The sequence below is a fragment of the Homalodisca vitripennis genome, chromosome 5 (genome assembly GCF_021130785.1).
Source record: "Homalodisca vitripennis isolate AUS2020 chromosome 5, UT_GWSS_2.1, whole genome shotgun sequence".
Classification (NCBI taxonomy): domain Eukaryota; kingdom Metazoa; phylum Arthropoda; class Insecta; order Hemiptera; family Cicadellidae; genus Homalodisca; species Homalodisca vitripennis.
In genome coordinates, this window is record NC_060211.1 from 87,344,887 (window position 1) to 87,370,378 (window position 25,492).

Below are 25,492 nucleotides of genomic sequence, written 5' to 3' on the forward strand. Positions count from 1 at the left end.
AATTTAAAACTCTAAGTAGAAAATAATGTTAACAAAAATTCATAATTTCTATTTTATCCAAGTTGCTATGTTTGCATAACCTTGGGTTATTTTGATTTTGAGAACTACATATTGAAACTATCATCGAACTCTATTGTCTACAGTGTATACAAACAAGGTAGGAGTATTCCACACCACATGACGCATAATGCGTTTTGTTGAGGTTGTAGTCAAGTGACAGACAGACAAAAATTAATGACGACAAACCTCCGTCATTCTCAGGATTACTTATCAACGGATAATTCTCTTCGAGAAGTGATCAAGTAAAATAAATTTTTTATCACTTTACTGGAATTATAGACATTTAAAGTAAAAAATTCAGGCAATTGTGGAATCAGGCACAAATAAAAACTGCTGAAGATAAACATTGGAATGTTTTGCTGTATGTATGTGACTTAAACCTTTGATTGTATAATTTATTTTTATTTCCTATATTTACATTTATAGATAGATAATATATTAATAATTAGACGGTTAGAATATTTGTTCAAACCTGACACCTATTCCAATTAGAATAGAGTGGTTTTTATTATGTTTTATGTTATCAAAGAAGAACAATAATTTTATTATTCTTTTAATTATATAACAAAATTTTAAGCTAATAGCCCAGGTCACATAAAGTGCCCTTGCTAAGCATTGAAGTTTATTATTCAATCCATAGTAATTCACACACGAAAAAAATTTTGAATTGTTTATTTATTTGAAACTTATTAGTATAACATTATATGCATATTTTTTCATTCAGAATTTAATCAAATAACTGTGCTAAACTTAACACTAACAAAGACTCGGTGAGATTTGCGTTGTAAAACATTTTTTCTGGTTATGATAGAGTCAGGAACGGACACATTACTTACAGAGTGAAGGTAGGAAGGAACAGATGGAGTGGCAGAAGGGATAAGGGGATAAGGACTGTCAATGAGACTGCCGTTGGTGGGGGAGGAGTGAGTGTGCTCATGCACCCACGAGCAGCATCGCAGGAAACAAATTGAAAAACTGAAGGCGCGAGGTGTCTTAAAAGAAATCAACAAAGAGTCTATAGGAATACGTTTTTACAATTAAATAATGCCAGATTTTAGATATGATTCTCCCATAGAGGTTGACATTTTTTAAATTAAAGTTAATATTTTTTTTGTAGTATTTTATACAAGTTGAAAAAATAACTTGTGTTGTTTAAAATAAAAAAATATGTCAATCCCTCAAGTCATATATCACATAACTACTGTAAGTAATAGTTTGAAATCTTTATCTTGAGCAGTTTTCTATTTGTGTAGTGATGTTTTTTTTCTGTATTTAGGAAGAAAATCTTGAAGGGTTGCAACTATAATATTTTAAAAATTTACTGAACATAAAATCAATTGCACCATATTAAGTGATTTTTTTTAATATTTCTAAAACAAAAAAGCATTCCATCATACTTTATTAACTACTATTAATAATAAAAAACATAAAAATCTTTAACATACAATTACAAATACAGTTTTTTCTTGAAAAGTGTTATAATTTTAATTTTGTTTTAATTTTATACTGAAGATTGTATTCCTCAAACAGAATTTTGAAGTAAAGACCAATAATTTCGAACTACAGATGTCCAACATTTTAAAATTTTAGATCTATAAAATTACTTACTGCTGATCACTGTGAAGTAAAAAATAATTTGATTTTTTTCCAGAGTTTTTTCCCAGGAGTTTTAAACGTGGCTTATGTTGTCCGGCCATCAGGGTTTTTTCAGAAGGCCATATCTGAAGTTAGCAATAAGTTGTTCAAAGAGGAATTCAAATTTAAGGTGAGTTCCGTTTGTTAACTAATGAGCTATAAGAATATAAACTTTTGGTGTATCCTTGTGCAGTAATCTACATCCTGCCAGTTATCTCAGCTACCATTACAGATTACACTTTTGACCACTTCCTTACAGATGTCCACTTGACACAAGTCCTTACTAAGTGTTCTGTGTACTCATAACTTAGTAAAAATGTAGTGTTTTTGGTTTAATGTTAAAAATAATCTTATTTAGGAAGCAAAAATTATTTTTGTAGAAAGTTAGAAACTCAATACAATATCAATGTTGTTATCTTCTACTAATGATTATTTCTGAACATGAAGTGCTCAGTGATTCAAAAGTAATCTTGAAATGGATGGTTTTAACATTATTAACTCATTGACTGACTCTCACTAAAACATTAATTTATTCCTTGCCCATTATAGAGGATTTAAAAATAAATGATTGTAACAAGGAAATAATTGAACATTAAACACTTTAACAGTATAATTTAATTTAATTTCAAACACAATTTTATTGTTTTTATGTTAAATTTAACGATATTTAAGTTTTATTTATTATTTCCATGTACAAATCGTTTACAGTCAATGTTAATTAAACAAAACAAAATATGATAAAAAGTTGAACTAAAGTCAATAGTAATGAAATCTTTGAAGAGAAAAGACATGGATAAATAAGTAAACAATTTAGTTATCAAGTTTAATTCATGAGCATGAGGATCAATATAAATAACAAGATATGGCACAAGATTGCCTGAACATGTTGCCGATTCTACACAGCTGACGGTGTGTTGAAGGTGGTAGTGTGCAGCTGTGTGGAAGATCTCCATCAGTACGTGGACAAGACTGAATTGACCACCGATTTGGACGGAACCATGCCTTACAGCCATTCACATTGGATACAGCAGCGCATCGTGAGTAGTCTCAAGAAATCTATCAAAACTTTTAGTTTTCTGTCTAACTTTAGGTTTTCATTAAATGGTTGCTTGCCTTGAAGCAACAGTCAGGAATGGACCAAATATGCTGTTAAAATAAAGAACTGTTTAAAGGCCAGGATAGTTTTGCGTGAAGGATTCTTTTTAATCTTTTTGTATTTTCTAAAGGTCTCAAGGGCATATTGCAAACCCTGGAAGCATTAGGGCCTTTTCATATTTACTAAGAAAAATCTTTTAATGTTCTAATAATGTGTCTATTGACAAAAAAAAAAAAAAAAAAAAAAAAAAAAAAAAAAAAAAAAAAAAAAAAAAATGAAACCTGGGAAAAGTAAAAAAAAAATTTAAATATGGAAAAATCTTGGAAACTGAGAGAATTTTGTGATAAACCAGAAAAATTAGCTTGTTATACTTGTAATATAGTCTAAGAGCTAGTGGTCGGCTACCTGTATGTATTTGATGAGACCTGGGTTTTTATACAGTGAGGCCCCTATGCCCACTGTACATGAGATGGGGAGTCACTAAGCTCCAGGTGGCCGACTTGGCGGGCGCTCAGGTAAGACAGGTATCAATTTTTGGCCAATTTCATAAGTATTTGATGACGTCTGCCTTTTTGTAATTTGAAAAAATATTATTATTATCGGAAAATAACAATGGCAGACCATTATCGCGCGGATTTCATTGCGGCAGACTATTTTGAAAGTGCTAAAAAAAAATAATATTTTGAAAGTAATTGACGAGATCTGCCATTGATATATTTTATTTATTAGGGTCTTAAAAACTTATATTGATCATGGCAGACGTCTATATAGCGGACATACTTTAATAGAAAAGAAAATCTTAGCTACTATTCGGTCAGATGTATGCATAGACCTCTTAAACTATCTTCCTTTTTTCCCCTATGGATTACTATTGTACTCATTCTAGCCTATAATATTGTCTTGTATTGTTACTAGCATTCGCATAATTCAGGTTTTATACCTGAGAGGGCCAAATTGTATCCCCACGCTGACGGAGGTTTTTGACCGGAAGTATTAAAAAGAATTTTGTACTTTGCAAGTACAGAATTGCCATCCTACAACAGCAAAATTGCATTAGTACAATGCATTACATACAAATTCTGTTGAAGTGACTTTGATAGAGGTAATTGTAATTTTCAAGCCATAATCTGATTGGCTTAATGTGTTGCAGGCGCTGGAGCAGTTCTCTTGCCAGACACGGGCTGTGTCACTGTCGTTGGACGACTTTACACGGCGGCTGCGTGAGAGTGCGGTAGAGCTGGGAGGAGGAGGTACACTGGAGGTAGCGCAGGCCCTGCTGGTAGCACAGGGTGGCGAGTATACCCGACTGAAGGAGGAGATATTGCTTGCAGCCAAGCGAGGGGAATCATTGCTGGGAGATATTAGACAACGGTTGAGCCAGACACCCACAAAGGAACCATCGTCACTCGCCAACATCACTGCTGTTGAGAGGTACTGCATATTGTTTTCAAGTATTTCAGAAGCATTATGAACACTGGAATGAGGTCTAAATTCATTACTTTCTACTGTTGACAAGTTAATTTATTAATAGCCCAGTTTTATTTATAGATGATCTGAAGGCTCTGTTAGTGCCCACTTCACCACATTATTTCAGATGATTATTTTGTAGTTTGCATGGATCGAGATTTAAACCTGAAGCTATAAGCATAGTTACCAGGAACATTAATTGTCCAATAACCATGCAGAGAACCATTACATGCTCAGAGATAGGCTCCTAAATCACAATCTTCAAAACAATTTCTCAAATGTGAAAAATTGTTAAGTGGAGGATTAATAATTGTGCTTTTAACCCTTTGAGTGCTGAATTTTAATTGCTATGCACACATAATTAAAAGCAGTTGGAGTAAACATACAAACAAAAATTAATTTTATGTTAAATTTAATGATGCTACAAAATTCCCTAGAATATAAGAACCTTAACATATACAAACACAGTGTGTCAAACAAGCATTCAGACTGAGCTATGAATTGACAACACAGTAGGACTGGTTGGATTGAGAAGAGGGTGGCAGGAGGGATGGCGGTGGGGGACCGAATGTACTGGTCTTGATAGGAGAAAGTGAGTGAATCACAAAAGGGGGCAACAGCCAAACAAGTAAGACTTCATCCACCATCATTTTATACAATTACACACTAAATGACAGGATTATCCGTCAAACGCTCATTCAGCAGTGCGGATATATATATGCTCACTGCTCGTAAGGAAAAACTTTTTTTGCTCATATTCCCATCATACACTCTTGAAGGGTTAATATACCAAAATTATGAAAATGACACAACAAAACAGAAGTATTATGAGACTTCCAATATAAATCCTGATAATCCAATATTATAAAACTTCAAAAGAATTTGTTATATTTACATAATAAATATTTTCTCATATGGCTAAACCTTATTTATATGGGTCCTATTGATTTTTTGTACAGATGTTTCTTCCATTTCTATCCAATAAGAAAAAAATTAATGGAACCGTTCATCAAACTTAAGCTTGTGACCTCCCTCAGGCTGCTGGTCCAGCTGGAGGAGACAGAGAGGACTTTTGATGAGTTCTGGCAGCAACACTCTGCCCGCCTCCACCAGTATTTGGAGCTCAAAACATTTGAGCAGGACTTCAAGGCCATCCAGTGTGCGCTGGACCGTCACCTTAAGACTGTTAGTGAGCTGACTGAAGTTGGTGAGACAGTGGATAGAGTGGACACACTTATCAGGGATCTTGTTGCATTCCAGAAACTCTGTGTGGTAAGTGAAAATGTGTGTAACTCTCTATGCATTTATGATTGTTGTGTATGATGTCAGGTTTGCAATTCCAACTATGATCAAGCATGATCATTTAATGGAAATCATTTGCATTAAATTAATCAATTTTAGTAAAATAAATTTAAATGACATTTGATTTAAAAACACTTATATAAATTGGTCTATGATCACCGTTCTAAATAAACTGTTTTACTGTTCTTTATGGTGTCTAATAAATGAGATGTAACCACACATATGACAAAATTTGAAACCTTCAACGGATTCAAGAAAAGTGTATTTTTAAAAGTTGCTTGGAACTTCTTTAACATTTCTTAAAACATAATTCTTGGTCTAGTAATGAAACAGTTGAGATAAAAATTGCACAAATTCAATTAATCTAAAGCCACCATCTGGAATTTTTTTAGTTGAGGCTTGCAACAGATCTATCCAATTTATGTGTAATTACTTTCTCCTTATCAAGTTTATTTTAATCGATAAAAAATTGCAGCAGTTATCATATTTACAAGCTTGTGTTATCTTGCACAAGGTCAACATTCTATGACATATGTACAAAATGTTTTATATATGGTAGTTTTGGGTTTTGAAGACCTTTATTGGAAATTCTGTTTTTAGATTAATTGAAATAGACATATTTTCATGAAATCTGCCTAAAACAGTTAAAAATTATAAAATAAACATAAGACCCTGAAGGAGCAGCCTGTTCTGACTTCACCTGTTTCTTCACATCTTGTAGCAGTTGTAAATGATTTAAATATTACTCTGGTTTATTTGTGTGCTTGAAAACATAATTTCAACATGTCTTGTATGAAACAAATTGATAGAGAATGATAGTAACACAGTCCATGTGATAAGTGATTTGTGCTGTAGAGGTGAGAACTGTAGCGAACACTAACTAATTGGTCTGTGGCTGTTGTGACAGCTATTTATCCTTCACATCTGACAGGCTGTTTTTATACTTGCGTGTTGTGTATGAAGTATGAAATTTTTTGTTCATCATTTTTTTTCTGGTAATGTTGTGTTTGAATATTAGTGTTAAGCAATTATTAATTTAAAGATATTACCTATACTCCTGAATTGTGCCACCTAGCCCTAATCTAGCATATCTTTTTAAATTTTTATGGACTCCGCTTTTTTAAATAATTTTATATAGAAGATTTATTTTATCCAATTGTCTAATTGTCATAAGAGCTCCTGGATTTGAGTTGTACAAGTTTTTTTTGTTGTATAATGGAAGCAAATGTTTTGAATTAACAGTAACAATTCATGTTTTGCAAATTTTATGGCAAATAAAATATATTTCTATTATTTCTTCGTATATATGATTGTTTATACCAACTAGACTCTTCTAAAACTAATCAAATGACAGAATGTTAAGCTTTAAGAATTAATTCAAGATAAATTGTAGAGTAATTTATTATGTACTAATATAAAATTACTTGTTAAAAAACTTTGTTATTATATTAATTCAACAAAGTACTGTTGAAAATGTCTTGTTGAAAAACTAGGAATACTGAATAACATGTGTGTCTGTAATTGGGATTCTGTTCACTTAATAATCTTTTTGTTCACATTGCAATCTAGAGACTATCTAATTTTTATAATGGTAGATTAGGGTTTAAGGAACTGATGAATGATGAGGAGCAAGGAGATTGTAAAGAGCTTTCTGCAAATTTAAACTTAAGGCAGTGCAGCACATGTTAAATTTGATTTAATTATAGAGCTACAAGCAGAATTTCACCCTTGTCAAAAGATTGTATTTTTCTTGTAGCCGGTTTGGGATGCTGATAATGAGATTAAATTAACTTAATAGCAATGCATAATGTGCTGTTATACAGAGTGAGGTAGAAAGAGCGGAGGAACTGGTTAGCAGTGGAGAGCGGATGTTACGTGGGCGTCACTACCTCCACCTTGACTGTGTGGCTCCCAAGTGTGAGGAGCTACAGAGGATGAGTGTGACCTTGGCAGACAGGTTGCAGCGGAGGTCAGAGTTCCTGGCCAAATGTCGAGAACTGCAGGAGAGCATCGATAAGGTAAGCTCCACTACACACTTTATAGACTGTGCACAGAGCTCAGGTGCAGGTTATGTCTTGTTTAAACATATCCCTGCCTGCTCATCCTCTAACTGGTAGGGACTGGTGTTTTTTGTTCTCTTAGGACAAGAAGCGTAGAAAATTGCATCTAGACCTATAAGGACCTCTGCGCTACTTCCAGAGTGACAAGATATTTTGGTTGGGTTAGGAGTAGGGGCCATCTCCTGTCGAGATTCATGAGGAAAAGTTTAGGGCACTAATCTCAAGTCATATCCCCTCGAAAGAAGGAGAAGCCAGCTCTGAAACAGCCTCTCCAGTCAAAGCAGGCAGGGGGTGGCACACCCTGATGTCTACGCTGGCAAGAATCTTTGAATGTTACGGAACAAACACCCCACCAATCCCAACAGTCATCTCCCATAGTAGACTAGAGGGTTAGTAATCCTATCGAATTATCCTTGCGCCCCAGATTCTCAACATTTGTGGTTAGTGATGTGCCGCTCCTGGATATCTGACGGTAATATACCAGCCACAAGTGTACCTTCCTGGGGAAGGGACTGGTTGCTAGAGTGGTTATTGAGTACATAATAGAGTACTTTCATTTTGATATCTTTATTGATCATGTTTGAATGCGTTAAAAGTGTTCTAATATTGTATTCCTCATTTTTGTATCTTACTATCCACCAATTTTGACATTTCTTCAATCGAAGAGGATTTCAATTCAGTACCACACTTGAGTAAATTCAACACGTTTATGATAACAACTAATTTCCGGACTTTAGTTTTTATGTCGTTTTTCAATAATAATGCCAATGAACTATAATAGAGTTTTTAACATTTAACATCTAAGTATAATGAGAAAAGAATGTAGATAAAATGTTTGCACAAAAAATTATTTCAATAAGTTTTGTCAATGTTTCTCCATGTAACACAAGGGGTACCTAAAAAATTAAGCAATTGTGCACCTGACACGGGGACATGGGGTAGTCTGAGGTATTATTTAAGCATGGTGTCAAATTTAATGAACCACCAAGGCAGGCAAAGAATAAAAACTCAATAAGGAAATGGCAACATATACTCCATCGGTATGACACGCTTTATGAAAGTATACAACAACAGTTGTGTAAGATCCCGTGTATCCTACTTGATACATGCCTTTGTGAATGTGTTAAAAACTTTATTTTTCCAAATATTCAAAAAAGTTACATTTGCTCCAAGTGTAATTTTTATTTTTCCAAATATTACAAGGTAGATAAAATAAACCACATTTTTGGTACTTGTCGTAGAAGTATATGGGTATCATTTTTGCATCAAAATATTTAGTCCAGTTTCCATTGACTGTTTTAAAAAGTGTAATGGAGTAATATGGTTTCTCTTTTTTCTCTTTTATAACTTGACTTTTTGACTGTAGAGAAAAAATGATGGAAATGTTATCTGTTGGTGTATCCAGGCCAATAAGTGGTGTACTCAGGGTATTGACCTGCTGGCCTCCCAACACATAGAGAAGTGCTCATGCAGTGCAGAGAGTGCGGAGGCTGCATTAGCAGAGCTAGAAGCGTTCATGGCCAGCGCCTCTCAGTTCAAAGTGAGCAGTCCACGCCAGTTTCATGTCCTCTTCCAAGACTCCATCACACCAGAGACCAAGGCTTTGGTCACACAGGTCAGTCAACATAGAGAAGTGCTCATCAATCAGAGTGTACTCTTGTTGAGTATGAGTACTTTGTCTCATATTTGTACATAACTTGACATTTAGTGTTTTAAGAAATAAATAAACACATTCATGTGCTAGCAGACCGTTATGAGAAATGTTCTGTAAATGCTTACTTTAAACACCAAAATTTATCATAATTGTATTTTATTTAACATTATAGGCTATTTCTACATTGAAAGTTCAAGAAAATTCTGTGCAGAGCTTGCATACAACATGCTTTTAAATATTTATATCATCCAAGACTCGATCACATGCATGTGCCATGTTGTTTTCTAGTCTTGGAAGTCCTTTGTCAATACCACCTAGAATATAAAATCTGAGTGGTCTGAGTGGTTATCATTGTCTGTAAGCCTCATACAGATATAAGTTTGTATTTTCAATAAAATCTTTATACTTTGCAGCTTGAGTGTCTTGAAATTTACAATAGACAATATACAATATGCTTTATTCATAATCTTTGAGATTAGAATGGTGTCATTACATAGGTATACAAATAATATAAAATTGTATTAATTCAGGTCGGTTGAAAAGGTGTTGATTCATCATTTCTCCTCCAGTCCAGGAATTCCTCAATGGAGTAGTAAGGGCGGTAAAGAAGCCAGGTAGTCAGTTTTCTTCTGAGCTGCTGTTGTCTTGTGGTGTTTTTGGCCTCTTGTGGTAGGATGTTTAGAAATTTTGTTCCGGCATATGTGGGTTGTTTTTCAAAGAGGGTCAGTCGATGGGTGGGAAGTGTATAATTTTGAGCCGCCCTTGTGTTGTAGGAATGTACATCAGCCCCTCTTATCAGGTTTTGTTGACTGGCATAAATAACTGCTTCTAGGATGTACAGAGCTACTGCAGTCAGTAATTTTAGCTGTTTAAAGGCATCTCTACAGGATTCCTGGGGTCCTAATCCTGTTAATATACGGACTGCTTTTTTCTGTAGCACGAGTACCCTTTGCATGTTAATATTGGAGGAACTTCCCCATACATTTATCCCGTATTTGAGGTGGCTTTCAAACAGAGCAAAGTAAGCACATCTTACAACTTCCGCACTGGCAATCTGTTTTAGTCTTCTTAGTACATACAATGCCGAGCTAAGTTTTCCACATAATTGGTCAACCAGGTCGTTCCAGGAGAGAGTTTCATCTATGACTACTCCAAGGTAATTCACACTATCCACCCTTTCGGCCTCCGGCAGTTCCAGTACTTCATCTTTTCTTCTTCTTAATACTAGTTGCTGGGTCTTGGTATTGTTTAGTACTAGGTCATTTGCTTGACAATACTCTATTGCCAGATTTATTGTTATATAGGACTCTATTTCCAATTGTGATGGGTGTGTATTTTTTAGTAGGAGGACGTATCATCAGCATACATTTGCAAAGAGCAGTAGTTTGTAATATATTCAGGGAAATCACTGACAAAGATGATATAGAGAATAGGGCCCAGTACTGATCTTTGTGGGATGCCTCTGTCAACTGGCAATGCTTTGGAGACAGTTCTTTTTGTTACTCCATTATTTAAAGTTTTTATTTTGACTGCCTGAGTTCTGCCTGTTAAGTAACTCCTGAACCAATCTGCTGATGTTCCTCTGATCCCTTGGTCTTCTAGTTTTTTGAGTAGCAAGTCGTGACTCAAACAATCAAAAGCCTTAGTGAAGTCCAGGAATATTGCAGTTGTTGTATTTCCCACGTCTAAAGCTGACATTAGATATTCAGAAATGCTTGCCAGAGCTGTTGTCGTAGATTTTCCCTCAACAAAACCATGTTGATTGCTTGGTAGCAGGTTGTTTTTATTGAGATGGCCTAGAAGACGTAACAGTACAATTTTCTCAATAATTTTGGATACTACAGGGAGCAAGGAGATTGGCTGATAGTTACTGTTTTGAGTTGGGTCTCCTTTTTTAAACTTTGGATAGACTTTTGCTGATTTTAATTTTGATGGAAAAATGCCTTGTGCAAATGATTTATTGATTATGTCTGTTAGTGGGCATATTAGTGGCTCAATGCAGGTTTTTATCAGTTTTGTTGAAACTTCATCAAAGCCAGTTGCATTTTTTGATTTGATTTGCATTATGGTTGTTCTCACTTCATTTTGAGTTGTCGGCCAAAGAGCAAGTGTGCCATTTATTTTCAGCCTGGGAGGCGGTTTAACAGGCATTCCATCATAGACAGCTTGAGCAAGTGTGTTGTTGGCAATACTTCCAAAAAATTCATTGAGTTGTTCTGCTACTATCATGGGGTCTGATGTCAATGTACCATCGTTTTTAAGTTTTATTGGTTCATTTGTACACTTACTTTTGCACCTCTCTTGATTTATAACATTCCATATAGCTCTGCTTTTGTTGTCAGCATCATTAATGAACTTGGATGTCAGATGTTTTCTTTGGGCCTTGAGGTAAAGGTCATAGATCCTCTTCTTTCTGTTGCAATAGCTTTGTTTTCTTCTGTACCAGTTAGCAGGTATTCTTCTTGAGCTATAAGAAATTGTTCACGCTTGTATTTTGTTTCTTGGTCATATTTAATCCGTTGTCTTTTTTTCTTCTTAATGAGGGTATGGGTATAAGGGCATGCCACAAGTCCATGTTGTATGTCATGATTTCTAAAAATTTATTATAGGAGACTTCTGCTGATGTAGAGCCAAGTACGTCATTCCATCCTTCTTTTTTCAACAGATTATTAAGAAGTGCCAGGTTTCTGTCAGTGAGATGTCTGTTGTGTATAATTTGGTCAGATATATAGTTTTTAGAGTTTTTAGTTTCACAAGTTGTCCTGTGTGGTCAGAGATAAAAGGTGTTGATAACGGTAACTATTGGTTCGCAAGGAAGCTGATTAGAGCAGACCATATCAATGGAAGTTGCACTGTGTGTGGTAACTCGTGTAGGTGGTAGGTTAAGTCTTGTGATGTTGTGAGACTTAAGTGTGTCTTGGAGTTTTTTGTTGTTTCCGCTGGTCTCAAGACAGTCAATATTGATGTCACCCATAATTACAGTTGGGCTATTCCATGTACGTATAGAGTCAAGGGTGGTTGATAAAATCTCTAATGCTTCGTCAAAATTGTTATTAGGTCTGTAGATTCCAACAATGTAGAAAGAAGTTTTTCCAATTAATTTTATTGCAGACAGCTCACAGACAAGTTCTTGACTGTATTTATTTCCTCCCAGACCGGTTGCATAGTTTTTAATATAATCTTTCACCAAAATTGCTACTTCTCCTTTTTGGTGGTGTACTCGACAAAAACTTTCAATGGGTGTGTAGCCCTGTAGGCAAGTAGTTTCTAAATTTGTCTTTTTGAGCCCATGTTCTGTGATGATTACAATGTCTGGATTAGTAGTGCTGAGGAAGTGGTTCATTATGTCAATTTTATTGGACAACCGGTCAGCATTTTGATGAAAGATTGTTAATTCTGCATTTTCTCTTGTATAGATGGAGTTTTGAGTTTGTTGTCTTGCTCTTTCTGTTGTGGTGTGGTTTTTAGAGGTACGTCTAAAAAATGGTTGATCTCATTAGGGCTTTCAATGGCGTTTTTTGGGTAAGTAATAATACTGTCTGTTGTCCTCCTGGTACTTGGAGTACTGGTAACTACTAGGGCTGGAATTGAGGTCCCTTCAAACATTGGGGTTTTAGCGTGACTTAATGAGGCTGATGGTTTTTGGTGTTGAATGATGTCTTTGTAGTAATCTATATACTTCTTGTAAAAGTTATCTAAAGATTCTTGATCTTATATTTTGGCTGTCATAGGTGGAAGTCTCTCTTTTGGAGTAAGTTTTTTACTGGGAGTTTGGCTGTCTCTCCCTCTCATATCTGGGATCAGTTTTTTAGAAGGAGTTTGGCTGTCTCTCCTGGTCATAATCGGGTTCAGTTTTTTTAGAGGGAGTTTGGCTGTCTCTCCCAGTTATAATCGGGTTCAGTTTGTTTAGAAGGAGTTTGACTGTCTCTCCCGGTCATAATCAAGTTCAGTTTTTTAGGAGGAGTTTGGCTGTCTCTCCTGTTCACGGCCTGGTTTAGTTTTTTAATTTCGCCTGTCAAAATGTCAGTGCTTTTTTTTGTAGTATGTACCAGTGACATACACAGTGTTATGTTTTCTTCTACACCATCTATCAGTTGCTCATTGGTGGAATTACTGTGGACAGAAGTGCTATGTAACAGGATGTCAGGTGAAAGATTACTTTTGACATTGTTGAGGAAAATTGATATACATGATTTAATTTTTTCCTCTTGGTTTTTAAGTTTTATTGACACGAGATCATAATCTGCCCTCAAGGTCATAAGGTAGTTATCTTTGTCCTCCATTTCTCTTTTTAAATTTTCCTCAATGGAGAACAGATTTTCTATTTTAGATTTAAGGGAAGTAATGTCGTTTTCAGACTTAAGAGATTTTTCTTTCAGCTCTCTTTTTATATCTCTAAGAGTACTATTTGATATAAGCTTATAACTCTCTGCTTGATGGATGATTTCCTCTTTTAGAGATATTTCCTGGTTTAGTTTTCTGTTGAGATGCTGGACTTCGAGTTGTAGTTCTTGGATTCGATCTTGTTGGGTATAGACAGTCTCTTCAGAGAGTCTAAGAACATCTTCCAGGTCTTCCGAATTTTGTAAGGCAGTTTTAAATCTGCATACTACAGTTAACAGTCTCGCATTTTCATCCTGTTTAAGTTCATCATTTTCTTGAATTAGAAAGCTGCCGGCCTCAGCAGCTAGTGCTAGGGATGTTTCTAGGTCCTGTTCTCCTTGTTGGTCAAGATTTTTTATTTTCTTTTGTACTTCAATTAAGTTTTCACTGCCTAAGCAAGATTTATTGTGTGGAGAAGAGTTTTCTTTGTTGTAAAACCTCTCTGAAGCACTTCCTATTTTACAGTCGCTACAAACCCAAGATTCAACCTCTATCTTCGACATTTTTGTTATTTTATTTCCAGAAAGGTTGACACATGCTGAATGGTACCACATATGGCAGTGTCTTGTGCATAGTATTCCTGAGTATTTGACACCAATATTACATGTGCCACAAGGATATTTAGCTGGTGGCATTTTATGGTGTGGATGTTTTATAATATTTACAATTTACATTACATTTATTTTTACAAAAAAGTTGTCAACAGGGTAAATTTGGTTTAAATAAAAATTTTGATTGATTTAAGGATATCAATGTTCTTGTCAGAATTACAACTGGCATAACAAAGTATACAGTTGGTAGAAATGTTGATGTGAGGTAGGTCAGAATTGAGTGTTGAAAGCAAGATGTTTACTCAGCAGGTGTCGGGTCAACACTCCCGTCTGGTGAAACACTTGGTGATTGTTATTCACTTTGTGTGGCTTGATATATTGTATGTGTCTTGAGTTCTGATTGTTGTTCAGCTGTATAGAATTAGGTAATTTCTTAACTAATTTAAAATTATAAAGTAAATTACCTCTTGATATATCTTAGGGAATTTCTTGAGGTATACAGTAGAAAAAATATATTTATATTGGGTTTTCAAAAATTTTCAGATTGTTTAGCATTTATTCCAGTGAAGTAAATTTTGTTGTTTATTGCACGGTAAGAACAACCAATGTAGAGCTGTTAGTCAGTAGGCAGTTGTTTATGTGGGGACAGTTGAGGTAGGCTCTGTAGGTATGTGAGCCACCAATGCAGTGTCAGTGCAGGTGTCTGTCTGTCTGCAGCTGTGCTACTCTGGTGATGGTGTAGCTCAGGTGTCGAGTGTTGCAATAATACAATATGAAACAGTTCTCTTGTCTTGTATGAGAAATTGTGATTTTTATCTTTTACAGAGTTCTTGGTAAGTAATTGTTATTATATACTTATGGAACAGACTTACAGTTGTTACTTGCAAATGATGTGAGTATAGTTGTGAATATTTGTTGGTTAAAACACTACTAATACTACACTTTTTTAAGAGGTCACTTTCACTTAAATGTTACTTGTCGGCCATCTTGGGTTCGGTAAGGATTACCTAGTAATAGATTTACAACCAAACACCTACAATATATTTTTATACTTTATATCGCTCTCAAAGAATTAGGATTCAGTTTGAGAGAATAGCAACTAAAGTCCAGCTCTGGATGTGCAGGTGTTACAGAGGATAGACGATGTGACGACAATGTGTGACAAGCGACTGAGCAGCCTGCGGCGGTTAGCGCAGAAGCCTCCGCGCCCGGTCCAGACAGTGACACCGGAGCCACAGGCCCCAGCTCCGCTTAAGAAGGTTCCCTTGCCAGCTCCAGCTCTCTCTGAGGGTGGAGTAGTCGACACCATGCGCTCCAAGCGTAACCATGTGCTCACAGAACTCCTAGACACTGAGAGAATATATGTGTCTGAGCTTGGATCCATTCTTACAGTAAGTAGTTGTTCTCTCTGCATAATATAATACTTACGAGGTGTGTTCAAAAAGTATCGCGAATTTTGTGTATTTTCAAATTATTGATTTATTCGTGAATATCTATTTTGTCCCCTTCAAAGTAATCCCCCTGGGATATTATACACTTGTTCCAACGTTTTTTTCCAATCTTCGAAGCACTTCAAAAAATCATTTTTTTGTATCTTGTTCAGCTCCTCCTTCGATGCCGTCTCTATCTTGTCAATCGTGGCATAGCGTCGTCCTTTCATGGGCCTCTTCAGTTTCGGGAACAAGAAAAAGTCACAGGGGGCCAGATCTAGGGAATACGGTGGTGCGGTATCATTAGTGTGTTGTTTTTGGCCAAGAAGTCACGTACAAGCAGCGATGTGTGAGCAGGGGCGTTATCGTGGTGCAAAAGCCAATTTTTGTTTTTCCATAAATTCGGGCGTTTCTGGTGGATTGCTTCGCGCAAATTGCGCATAACTTGCAGGTAATATTCCTTATTCACCGTTCTACCTTGTGGCAAGAACTCATGATGCACCACGTCCCTGCAATCGAATCAGAATCAGAATCATTTTATTGTTGTCCAACAATTGCAAAATTGTATTGACAAGTCAAATATTGTAAAGAAGAAAACTTTAAGAAAAACTTTCACATTCGACCGAACTTGGCGTGCTTTTTTCGGTCTTGGTGCGTGCGGCAGCTTCCATTGAGATGATTGGGCTTTGGTTTCCACGTCATAACCATAAACCCACGATTCGTCACCAGTTATGACCCTCTGGAGCAAATTCGGGTCGTCGCGGACAGATTCCAACATCTCATTAGCAATGTTCATGCGATGCTGTTTTTGATCGAAATTGAGCAATTTTGGTACGAATTTTGTGGCGACCCATCTCATGCCCAAATTATCAATTAAAATCCAATGGCACGAGCCAATCGATATGCCTAGGTCCTCGGCAAATTCTCTAACGGTGATTCGACGATTGGCCAATATCATTTTCTTCACTTCATAAATTTTTTCGTTTATTGTTGAAGTGCTTGGGCGTCCGGCACGCTCTTCGTCGTTCACATCTTCTCGCCCTTCTGAAAACATTTTGTACCACCGATAAACGTTGCTTTTATCCAAAGTAGCTTCTCCGTATGCCACTGTCAACATTCGGAATGCATCCGCGCACTTAATTTAGTTTTTCACACAAAATTTAATACAGGTTCTTTGTTCCATTTTTTTGAAAAGGTAAAAATTGAAGACGAACCAAAACACGTGCAAGCAAAGCAGTTGTCAACAATTAACTGAACATTCAAAATGGCCGAAATTGTCAACATAAGTGAGAGACATATGTACCAACATAACGCCACAAAAAAAAAAATCGAAATTCGAATATACGCAACCCGCGAAAATTCAAAATTCGCGATACTTTTTGAACACACCGTATTTATATTATTTCACACGAACAAAAATATAATTAAAAAAGTATCACCTAAAAGTTATTAAACCTTTTACGTTCCATTTTGGCTTCAAAAGTAAAATAAACTATATTGAAAATTAAATGGACAGGATTATTTTCAGGTTATTTATAAAAGCTTCTGTTGAAATTGAAACAAATAAATTCCTTTATTATCATTTAACAACTTTTCTGAGTTGCTGTGCACAGTTATAAACAATTCTACGTACAGCAAAAATAGCAGGTCTGTAGATAACCTTTATGCATCACTGTGCATACTTAAAATGTTAAAGATAATTGAATTGTCCCCACGTGAGAGATTGTCAGTGATCAAAGGCAAGTGAAAGTCAAAATATCTTTATTACATGATCATTAAGAACAGTAGTTTGTCAGATTATAATACAAAGTTATAATACAATCATAATATAATAGTTGTGAGTTAAAAGTTGATGTCTAAATGTTGAACGTCATGTGGTTCTTGCATTTGCAGATTCCAGAAACTCTTCTATAGTGTAGACAGGTTTCTTAAGCAGAAATTCTCTCAGCAAGTTCTTCAGTCTGTCGCCTGTCAGGTTTCGGAGGAAGTCTGGAAGGAGGTTTTTAAATTTTCAGTCTATGTATAATGGCTTTTTTTCAAAGAGGGCTGTTCTGTGTTACATTTTTTGACCGCATGTATTTTGCATATACTAGGTGACAGAGTTGTAAACTTGACTCATGTACTTGATTGTCGGTAATGAAATATTGCAGGGCTACAAGTACACCATGAGCCAGGAGGACATGAAGCCTCTGCTGCCAGCAGGTCTGGAGGGCAAGGCTGATATCCTTTTCGGTAACTTGGAGGAGCTCTACAGGTTCCATGGAGAGGTTTTTCTTCAGGACCTGGAGAACTGTATATCCACAACAGAGCTTGTAGCTCTCTGCTTCACACACAGGGTTAGTCAAATTCACAGAATCGTTAACTTTGAACTTGTATGAAATTGTTGTGTAATAATCCAAGTGACATTGTTTTCTTCCACTACTTTTTTTTAAGGTAATTTAATAGAACATTTCTTTAAGCTGCATAGTGATAGTGATTGTTTTGTGGCAGTGTCTGATAGCACAAGCAGCTTTCGGCTCTAGTGGACTGATTATATGACCAACTGCAGTTTTAAACATCGATGTTGAGAATAGGACTGTTGAGAGTGGCAAACGTTTAACCTCAATTCAAGAAAGCTCAGCCAGTATATTCACACAGTTAATTACATACTCATCAGCACAGTTTCTAAAGTTGGTAACTTGTCTGTCCATACTAATCAAATCTTGTGTCTTTTGGGTTGTAATTAACCAACATAAAACTGGACAATCTTTACTATAAATTAACATATATAGTTCTAAAATACATGTAATATATTAGGTAGATAGTGATGGGCAAATCCAGAATGTTTCAACCTCAAGTCTGATTCTGAATCTTCAAAAATCAATTCTCAATTTTGACATTTCTAATCCTAATTGCTCTTTTTAGCCTAAGTGTTACTTAAACAAATATATCACCAATCCAATTTCTGCCATTCTTAAAAATTTGGAGACCGTCTGATTGCTTGAAAAGTAATCCAAACATACCACTATTTTAAAGGGATTTGCACAGGTTTAGGGAAATGGATATATTTTAAGAACTAAGTTAAATACTCTATCTTCTACTTTCAGTTGATAGATTATAATATGGGCTACGATAAAATGTCTTTAATCTGCAAAAAAATATGGGCATATGTATCACTTATAAAAAGTAATATTAAACTAAACATTTTTGAAAAATTTCAAACTAATCACTAGCCATGATAAAAATATCAAACTATAAACATAATATATTTTATAAGGAAAATATTTATACAACTACAATAGTCAAATGAAAACTTAACCATTTCTGGTTGGTGCCCATTGAGCAGCTGACGTCCACTCATAGACGCAGCAGATGTGCGGCTTTGCACAATCATAGTTATAGAAATTCGAACTAGAAGCAAAATATTGACAAAAACATGATAATTTGTTAATTTAGTGATCCATTTATATTTTTTAATATACAAAGTAAGACAAAAGCACATTTTAGTGATCGGTAATTTGCATATTGCGTCAGCTGCTGTTCTTGAATATATGCAGCAGACTCACAGTGGAGCACGTCGTAAATACAGAACTGTTGGCAATATATTATTTACAATACTCAGATAGTTTGTTAATTATTAGGGTAAAGTACATCAGAACCATGTATTTGGTAATTTGAGGACTTGTGGTGAAGCATGTATTTAAATATAGAACTGCAAGCAAAAATTATTTACTAAACTAGGATAACTTGTTAATTAGGTTATTTATTTATGATTTTTCAAACACAAGAATCAATTTGGTGGATTTGAGATTTGGGATTTGGCTTCGACACATTACTAATGCTAGATGTTTATAAGAATTCACTATTACACAATGTTACCCTGATACACACATAAAATCACTTTAAATACAAACGATCACTGCCATAATTTCAGAATACATCCCAATGCATGACAAGTAAATTTTTTTGACAATGCATGATTTGATTAGGATAATATGATTTTGGACATTTACCTTCATTATATATTACAAAAAATATAACACTACATATCAAGGACTGAAATCTATTCTCATTTTCAAGTGTCAAAAGAACGCAGATACGTAAACATGCATAACAATTTAAAAACTGTGCCAATGATCTGTTATTTAGAAAATCAAGTAATATTTTAATGATATATTGATATTGATCAATAACATGAAGTCTGGACTGTTGAGAATGAACCCAAGCGATACCATTCCACATAATCAAGAACACTAAACAACATCTCACTCACACTAGCGAAGGTGGAAGACTGATAAGAAAATCAATGTCAGCATTTCCTGTGGTATCGCGGCGTGCCATTGAAAGAAAGAGAACATAAAGGTAATTGTCGAGAGGGGGCGGGGTTAAGGTCAGCTGTCTCTGGCCTTATGGTTTGGTCCTGGACTCAATGTTATGGTGTGTGTAAAATATTATTGGCTGAAATTTTTTTGATTTTTTAATTCTTTTAGGTCATATTTAATTTGTTTGTTTATATTGTTAGCCAAAGTAGCCTAACTTCAAAATAAGGTTGACTTTGCTGTTGATTTGATGATATGTATAAGGCCTCAATAAATTTTTGTTTGAAAATTTTTCCTTGCAGTGTATTATGTTGGTTTCATTCCCTTTCATGGGATAATTTCAGACCAACAGTGTTGAGCAATTTTAGACTTTTCTACTAGCCCTTTTTTCATATTCTCTTTATGTTCTTTAAAAACACGTTTAGTAATCATTTTGTTTTGCGTATGTATTCCCAATTATAAGAATATTTTATATTGTACATACAGTTTTTTTTTTTAATTGTATGTGCCATTGTTTGTTTGGTTTTTATGAGATTTTGCCTAAGAATGTTTTGTGCATATTAAACAGAATTAACCTATGTAATGTTATCTAAATGGTGATTTTGTAGTTGCCTATCCTTTACTTGTTAGAGTTACAATCAGACAAATAAAGAACAACTTCATATGACTTACATAATTCATCTTTCTCTATCCTTTGGGTGATTTCCTACTTGTTATTATAATTTACAAAGTGATTTTTCTATTGGTTCACAGAGAGAATCTTTCTATCGGCTATACAGTTACTATTGCCAGAACAACCCGAGATCAGAACGATTGAGGGCCTCTCTTGGTGACAACACATTCTTTGTCACATGTCAGCGGAAACTGGGACACAAGCTACCTCTTGCTGCCTACTTGCTCAAACCTGTCCAGAGAATAACCAAGTATCAGCTCTTATTGAAGGTAAGGAACTGTCTTGATAAAGTATTTTCTGTTGGTTTTAAGGTTATGCTGATTTGGTTCATTACCGTTATGGGTGTAATTTCATAACTAGGATAGAGCTTGTTAATATTTTTCTTCTTGTCATGACTTCATTGTACTAATACCAAGTGTATATACAGGACTTGCTACATTACAGTGAGGGCCAAAAGTGGTGTGGGGAGTTACAGGAGGCTCTGGACTGTATGTTGGTGGTACTAAAATGCGTTAACGACAGCATGCACCAAATAGCTATCACTGGATATTGGGTAAGTTCTTATTCTATTTGTACATATCCAGTCATTTTGAGAGCTAAGGATAAATTCATAGTAACTGCAGGCTACAAATATAATAAAACTCTCTAATTTGAAAAAGCATTAAACAATCACCTTATTTTAACATTATACATAATACAAACATCAAGTAACATGAAAAAAATGTCAAATATCTGGTTTTCAAATTAAAAACCTTATATTATCCAAGTTCTAGTATACAAGCGGCAAGTAGTACCTGAATTCTTCTTTTACACTTGTTTACAAGGGCTTGCCAGAAATTAGATTACATTTCACTCTGTAGCCACTAGGGGTGGGACTATTGCTGCCATATTTTATGTCAAGGCATTTCTCAGTTCATTGGCTATATAGCTGTGCTAATGGAGGATATTGTCGCTTGTTGTTTTACAATAGCAGCTTAAAGTGTGTGACACAATTGAAAATCTCACGCGTTGTGAAGTTTGGTTGATAATGTGGATTTGTTGGCCAAGCACAATAAGCCAACTGACATTTATCACCAACTCTGTGAAGTTTATGGGAACGATGTGATTACTGAAGGTGGAGTGTGTCAGTGGTGCATTGGGTTTAAAAATGGCCGAACTAGTATGCATGATAATGAACGAAGTGGGCGGTTAAGCATTGTGACTTGTCTCTAAAGTCAATGAGAAGATTAAAAGAGACTGCTGATTCAAAATAACAGAACTCTCTCTTAGTTTCCCTCAAATTTCAAAGAGTTTGTTACACAAAATAGTTACACAGAAGTTAGGTTACCATACACAAAATACTTATGCAGAAGTTTGGTTGCCATACATTTTGTGTAAGGTGGGTACAGACCACACATGGCAAATTGGATTGAGAAGTCCTGGATACTTTTAAGTGGAAGGTGTATACATATCCGGCGTACATATGGGGCGTGGCACCCAGCGACTACCACCTGTTTCCAACAATGAAGACCTGGCTTTTAATACTAGCGCTTAGATGACAATATGGAACTGCAGGAGGGTGTGACTACCTGGTTGATTTCTCAAGCGGTAGAATTTTATAGCGCTGGAATTTCAAAATTAGTTCACCGCTATGGCAAGTGCCTAAATTTATATGGTGACTATGTTAAATAAATAGTGTTTTAGTGTCACTTTCAAATGTATATAATACAATTTTTTATATATAATAAAATTTTAGTATTATATGTATATCTTAGTAAGGAATGGTTACTCGACTGCAGGGGGAACTTTCTGAGCTGGGTGAGTTACTGATGCAAGGAAGTTTCTCGGTATCACCAGAGAGCAAGAAGGACAGATTACGTGATCTCAGGCTCAAGCCCATGCAGAGACACATCTTTCTCTACCAGAAGGCTTTGTTGTTCTGCAAGAAGTCAGCAGCTCATAACAAAGCTACCTATCATTTCAAGCGGATACTCAAGGTATGTCTGCACCTGAGTGTAGCCTTTAGCAAATAAAATTCGTTCAAACTTTTTAATTTTCTTTAAAAATTGTTCCAAAAGCGTTTCATAAAATATAAATATTAGAACAACTAATATATTAAAAAAATATATGATAAAAAATTGGGTTACTCTGGTACACTTCATTATTAATAGTTCTATTAATTGTGATCTCAACAATTTGTGTCTATGTTGTGTTAGCAATAGGTTTTTCCGCTGCTACTGTGGCAGAAATTCTTTCGTGAAGATCGGTAATGATTTTTAGGATAAATTCAGCTCTAAAACCTATGGTTTTGAATTTCTTATTTTTGTTTTTAATTTGACGGCTATGCGATCAAGTAAATGTGCTAATCAGTTACCACCTTCTAGAGTGGTATGATAGCTGTAACAAGGAGGAACATGCTCTGCATTGACATTTACTCAATCATCCCACACTAAATTAATTAAAAGGACCCTTTCTATAGTTGTATTAGAATTAGTTTTGATGTTACACTCAATGGTAAATCTTCAAATCATTTCTGGAAATAAATCAGCACTACCAACCGCCTGAATAGAACTTTGTATTTGCTTATCATGGATAGAATGATTTGAAATTTCATGACAGTTCATAGCTTATTTATTAATTTTTACATTTAAGAAGTTTTTTAAACACTAAATTTATCCATCTCCTATTTTCATATGACAGTATTAGATGCTACTATCAATGGTTGATACTTTTAGCCAGAAGAAAGATTTGTCTTTTATAGATGTCCCAGGTGGGTCTTACAGAGACGGTAAAAGGTGACGGGAAGTCATTTGAGGTATGGTTGCAAGGAAGACAAGAGGTATACATCATCCAAGCTGCAACCACGCAGCAGAAGTCTCTCTGGGTTGAGCAGATCAAGAAACTTCTGTTGGACCAACTGACTGAGCTCAAAATTAAACAGTTCAACAAATCTCAGCACATGTAAGTGTACTTTGGTTTTCACTGTTATTTAGGTAATCAAAATTTCAATTTGCTCCTAATTTTGTCAGGGTCATTCAGATACCAAAAAGTACCTGAATTTACATAACCATAAAATGGCTGTGGAGCTATTGTGTAGCAGCTCAATATCACCTTCAACAGCCGTGGAGCTATAAAGTAGTCATTTTGGCAGCCTTTGTTACAAATCAACATTTCATTGTGAAATACTGCTCCAAATGCAAAGTAATGCTTATCAATCGAAAGATAATTAAATGAACTTGTTATTTTAATTTTACAACCTCGTAATTTCAATTATTACAGTAAAAACTATTTACTATGTTCTCAAACATGAGAGTTTGTATGCCGCCAGCTGACGTTTACATAATAAAAAAAAATCACAGCTGGATTGCTTTTTAGATGATGACCAACCATACTGTACCAATGGAAAGCTCAAACCAAGCACTATATCATGCATGTTGTAAGTTATTGACTAGAATAAACTGTTTTCAAGTTATGAATTTCTTATTTTACTTCTGCAATCAGTATTTTAGTATATTTCTAAATTGCCATAAGAGTTACAAAAGTTTTTCTATCTAAAGTAGTTATTTTTTTATGTAATTTATAAGTTATCAAGTCAAATGCCATCATATGCAACTCGAGCTGGAGTTGCTCTAATTGGCTTGAACAAACTAGTTAGTTGTGTATTAGATTGCTGTTGTTTCTGCAAAACAAAGCCAAACTTAAGCTTTATAATTGAGTGAGTCGCCATTTCTTGAATGATCGGTTCGCGTCTGCTATATTCTCGGTGAAGGTGTATTGTAATTTTCACACATTAGAACCACTGGCCTGTGCGAGGATCTTTACAAATAGAATAGGGGGGAAAGTCGGTACAGAACAAGGTCAATGGATCTGATAAAAAGTTCCATGGTCACAGACAGGATTTGAACCTGTACTATCTCTAACTGACATCCAAAGTATAACGTTTTAGGCCACTCAACCATCTGTATTCTCAACAATATAGTACAATAATCTATATATATAAAAAATGAAACTGTTCGTGTGTAACAGCATCACTCACAAACGGCTGGACGGATTCGCCTAATTTTTTTTTTAATTTGTTCGTCTTGATCTGTAGAAGGTTATAGGATACTTTTTATCCCTTTCCCGATTCAGGATTCCGCCCCACTGGTTACAGAAATACCCGTAAGAAATGCATTGCAGCAAACATATGTTATTAAGTGAAAGAGTCTTTTCAAATTTTTAATCAGCTGTTCTTTGTAAACATATATAATGCGACAAAAAATATATTTATATATAAATTTCTTTACACTTATAGTTTTAAAGCATAGAGTAAGCTTAAGAGAAACGACAAATTTTGTTTAAACTGTTTCTGCAATCATAATATATAAAAATGAATGTTTGTGTGTTTGTCCTTTATAGACTCAGAAACTATTGGACCGATCACTATGAAAATTTGTATTTTTTCTATGTAGAAGGTTTATACGCAATGCCCATTGATGTAACTAACCACCAGGCTGTACTGCAAGATATAAAAGTTATCAAAGCGCCTGCACATTATAAACTGCAATTACAACACAGTAGTTACGTATATTAAAATATCCAAACACTATTTGAAGGCAAAGAAATATACGGGCAAAGCTTAAGAGACACGTGCGAAGCCGCGGGAAACAGCTAGTGTTTATTATAATACAGTTCAATAAATTGAAGTAATTTGTGCACAGCTTGAAATATTAGTTTTAATACTATTTGCATATTACTGTGAATAGATTACTACTTTTTACACACCAGGTGTTTCAAGCTTTTTGCACTCTGAATAAATCTTAGAAACTATAAAAGATACAGTGGTACTGTATGAAATTTAGTGACTATAAAAGATACAGTGGTACTGTATGAAATTTAGTGGTAGAGAGAGCTTGATAGCACGA

At 35.1% G+C, this 25,492-nt stretch overlaps 1 protein-coding gene across 3 annotated transcripts in view; it reads left to right on the forward strand.

The window, feature by feature from the left end:
• The window catches only part of LOC124362473 (guanine nucleotide exchange factor DBS-like), a 108,418-nt gene that overhangs the window by 68,995 nt on the left and 13,931 nt on the right, over nt 1-25,492 (forward strand). For all 3 annotated transcript variants that reach the window (XM_046817006.1, XM_046817007.1, XM_046817008.1), the window contains 12 exons: nt 1,712-1,825; nt 2,616-2,732; nt 3,942-4,222; nt 5,296-5,530; nt 7,384-7,578; nt 9,026-9,235; nt 15,333-15,599; nt 17,789-17,974; nt 20,690-20,878; nt 21,037-21,162; nt 22,388-22,585; nt 23,350-23,549. In XM_046817006.1, coding sequence (XP_046672962.1) covers nt 1,712-1,825; nt 2,616-2,732; nt 3,942-4,222; nt 5,296-5,530; nt 7,384-7,578; nt 9,026-9,235; nt 15,333-15,599; nt 17,789-17,974; nt 20,690-20,878; nt 21,037-21,162; nt 22,388-22,585; nt 23,350-23,549 — 2,318 coding nt within the window. The remainder of the gene's footprint in view (nt 1-1,711; nt 1,826-2,615; nt 2,733-3,941; nt 4,223-5,295; nt 5,531-7,383; nt 7,579-9,025; nt 9,236-15,332; nt 15,600-17,788; nt 17,975-20,689; nt 20,879-21,036; nt 21,163-22,387; nt 22,586-23,349; nt 23,550-25,492) is intronic.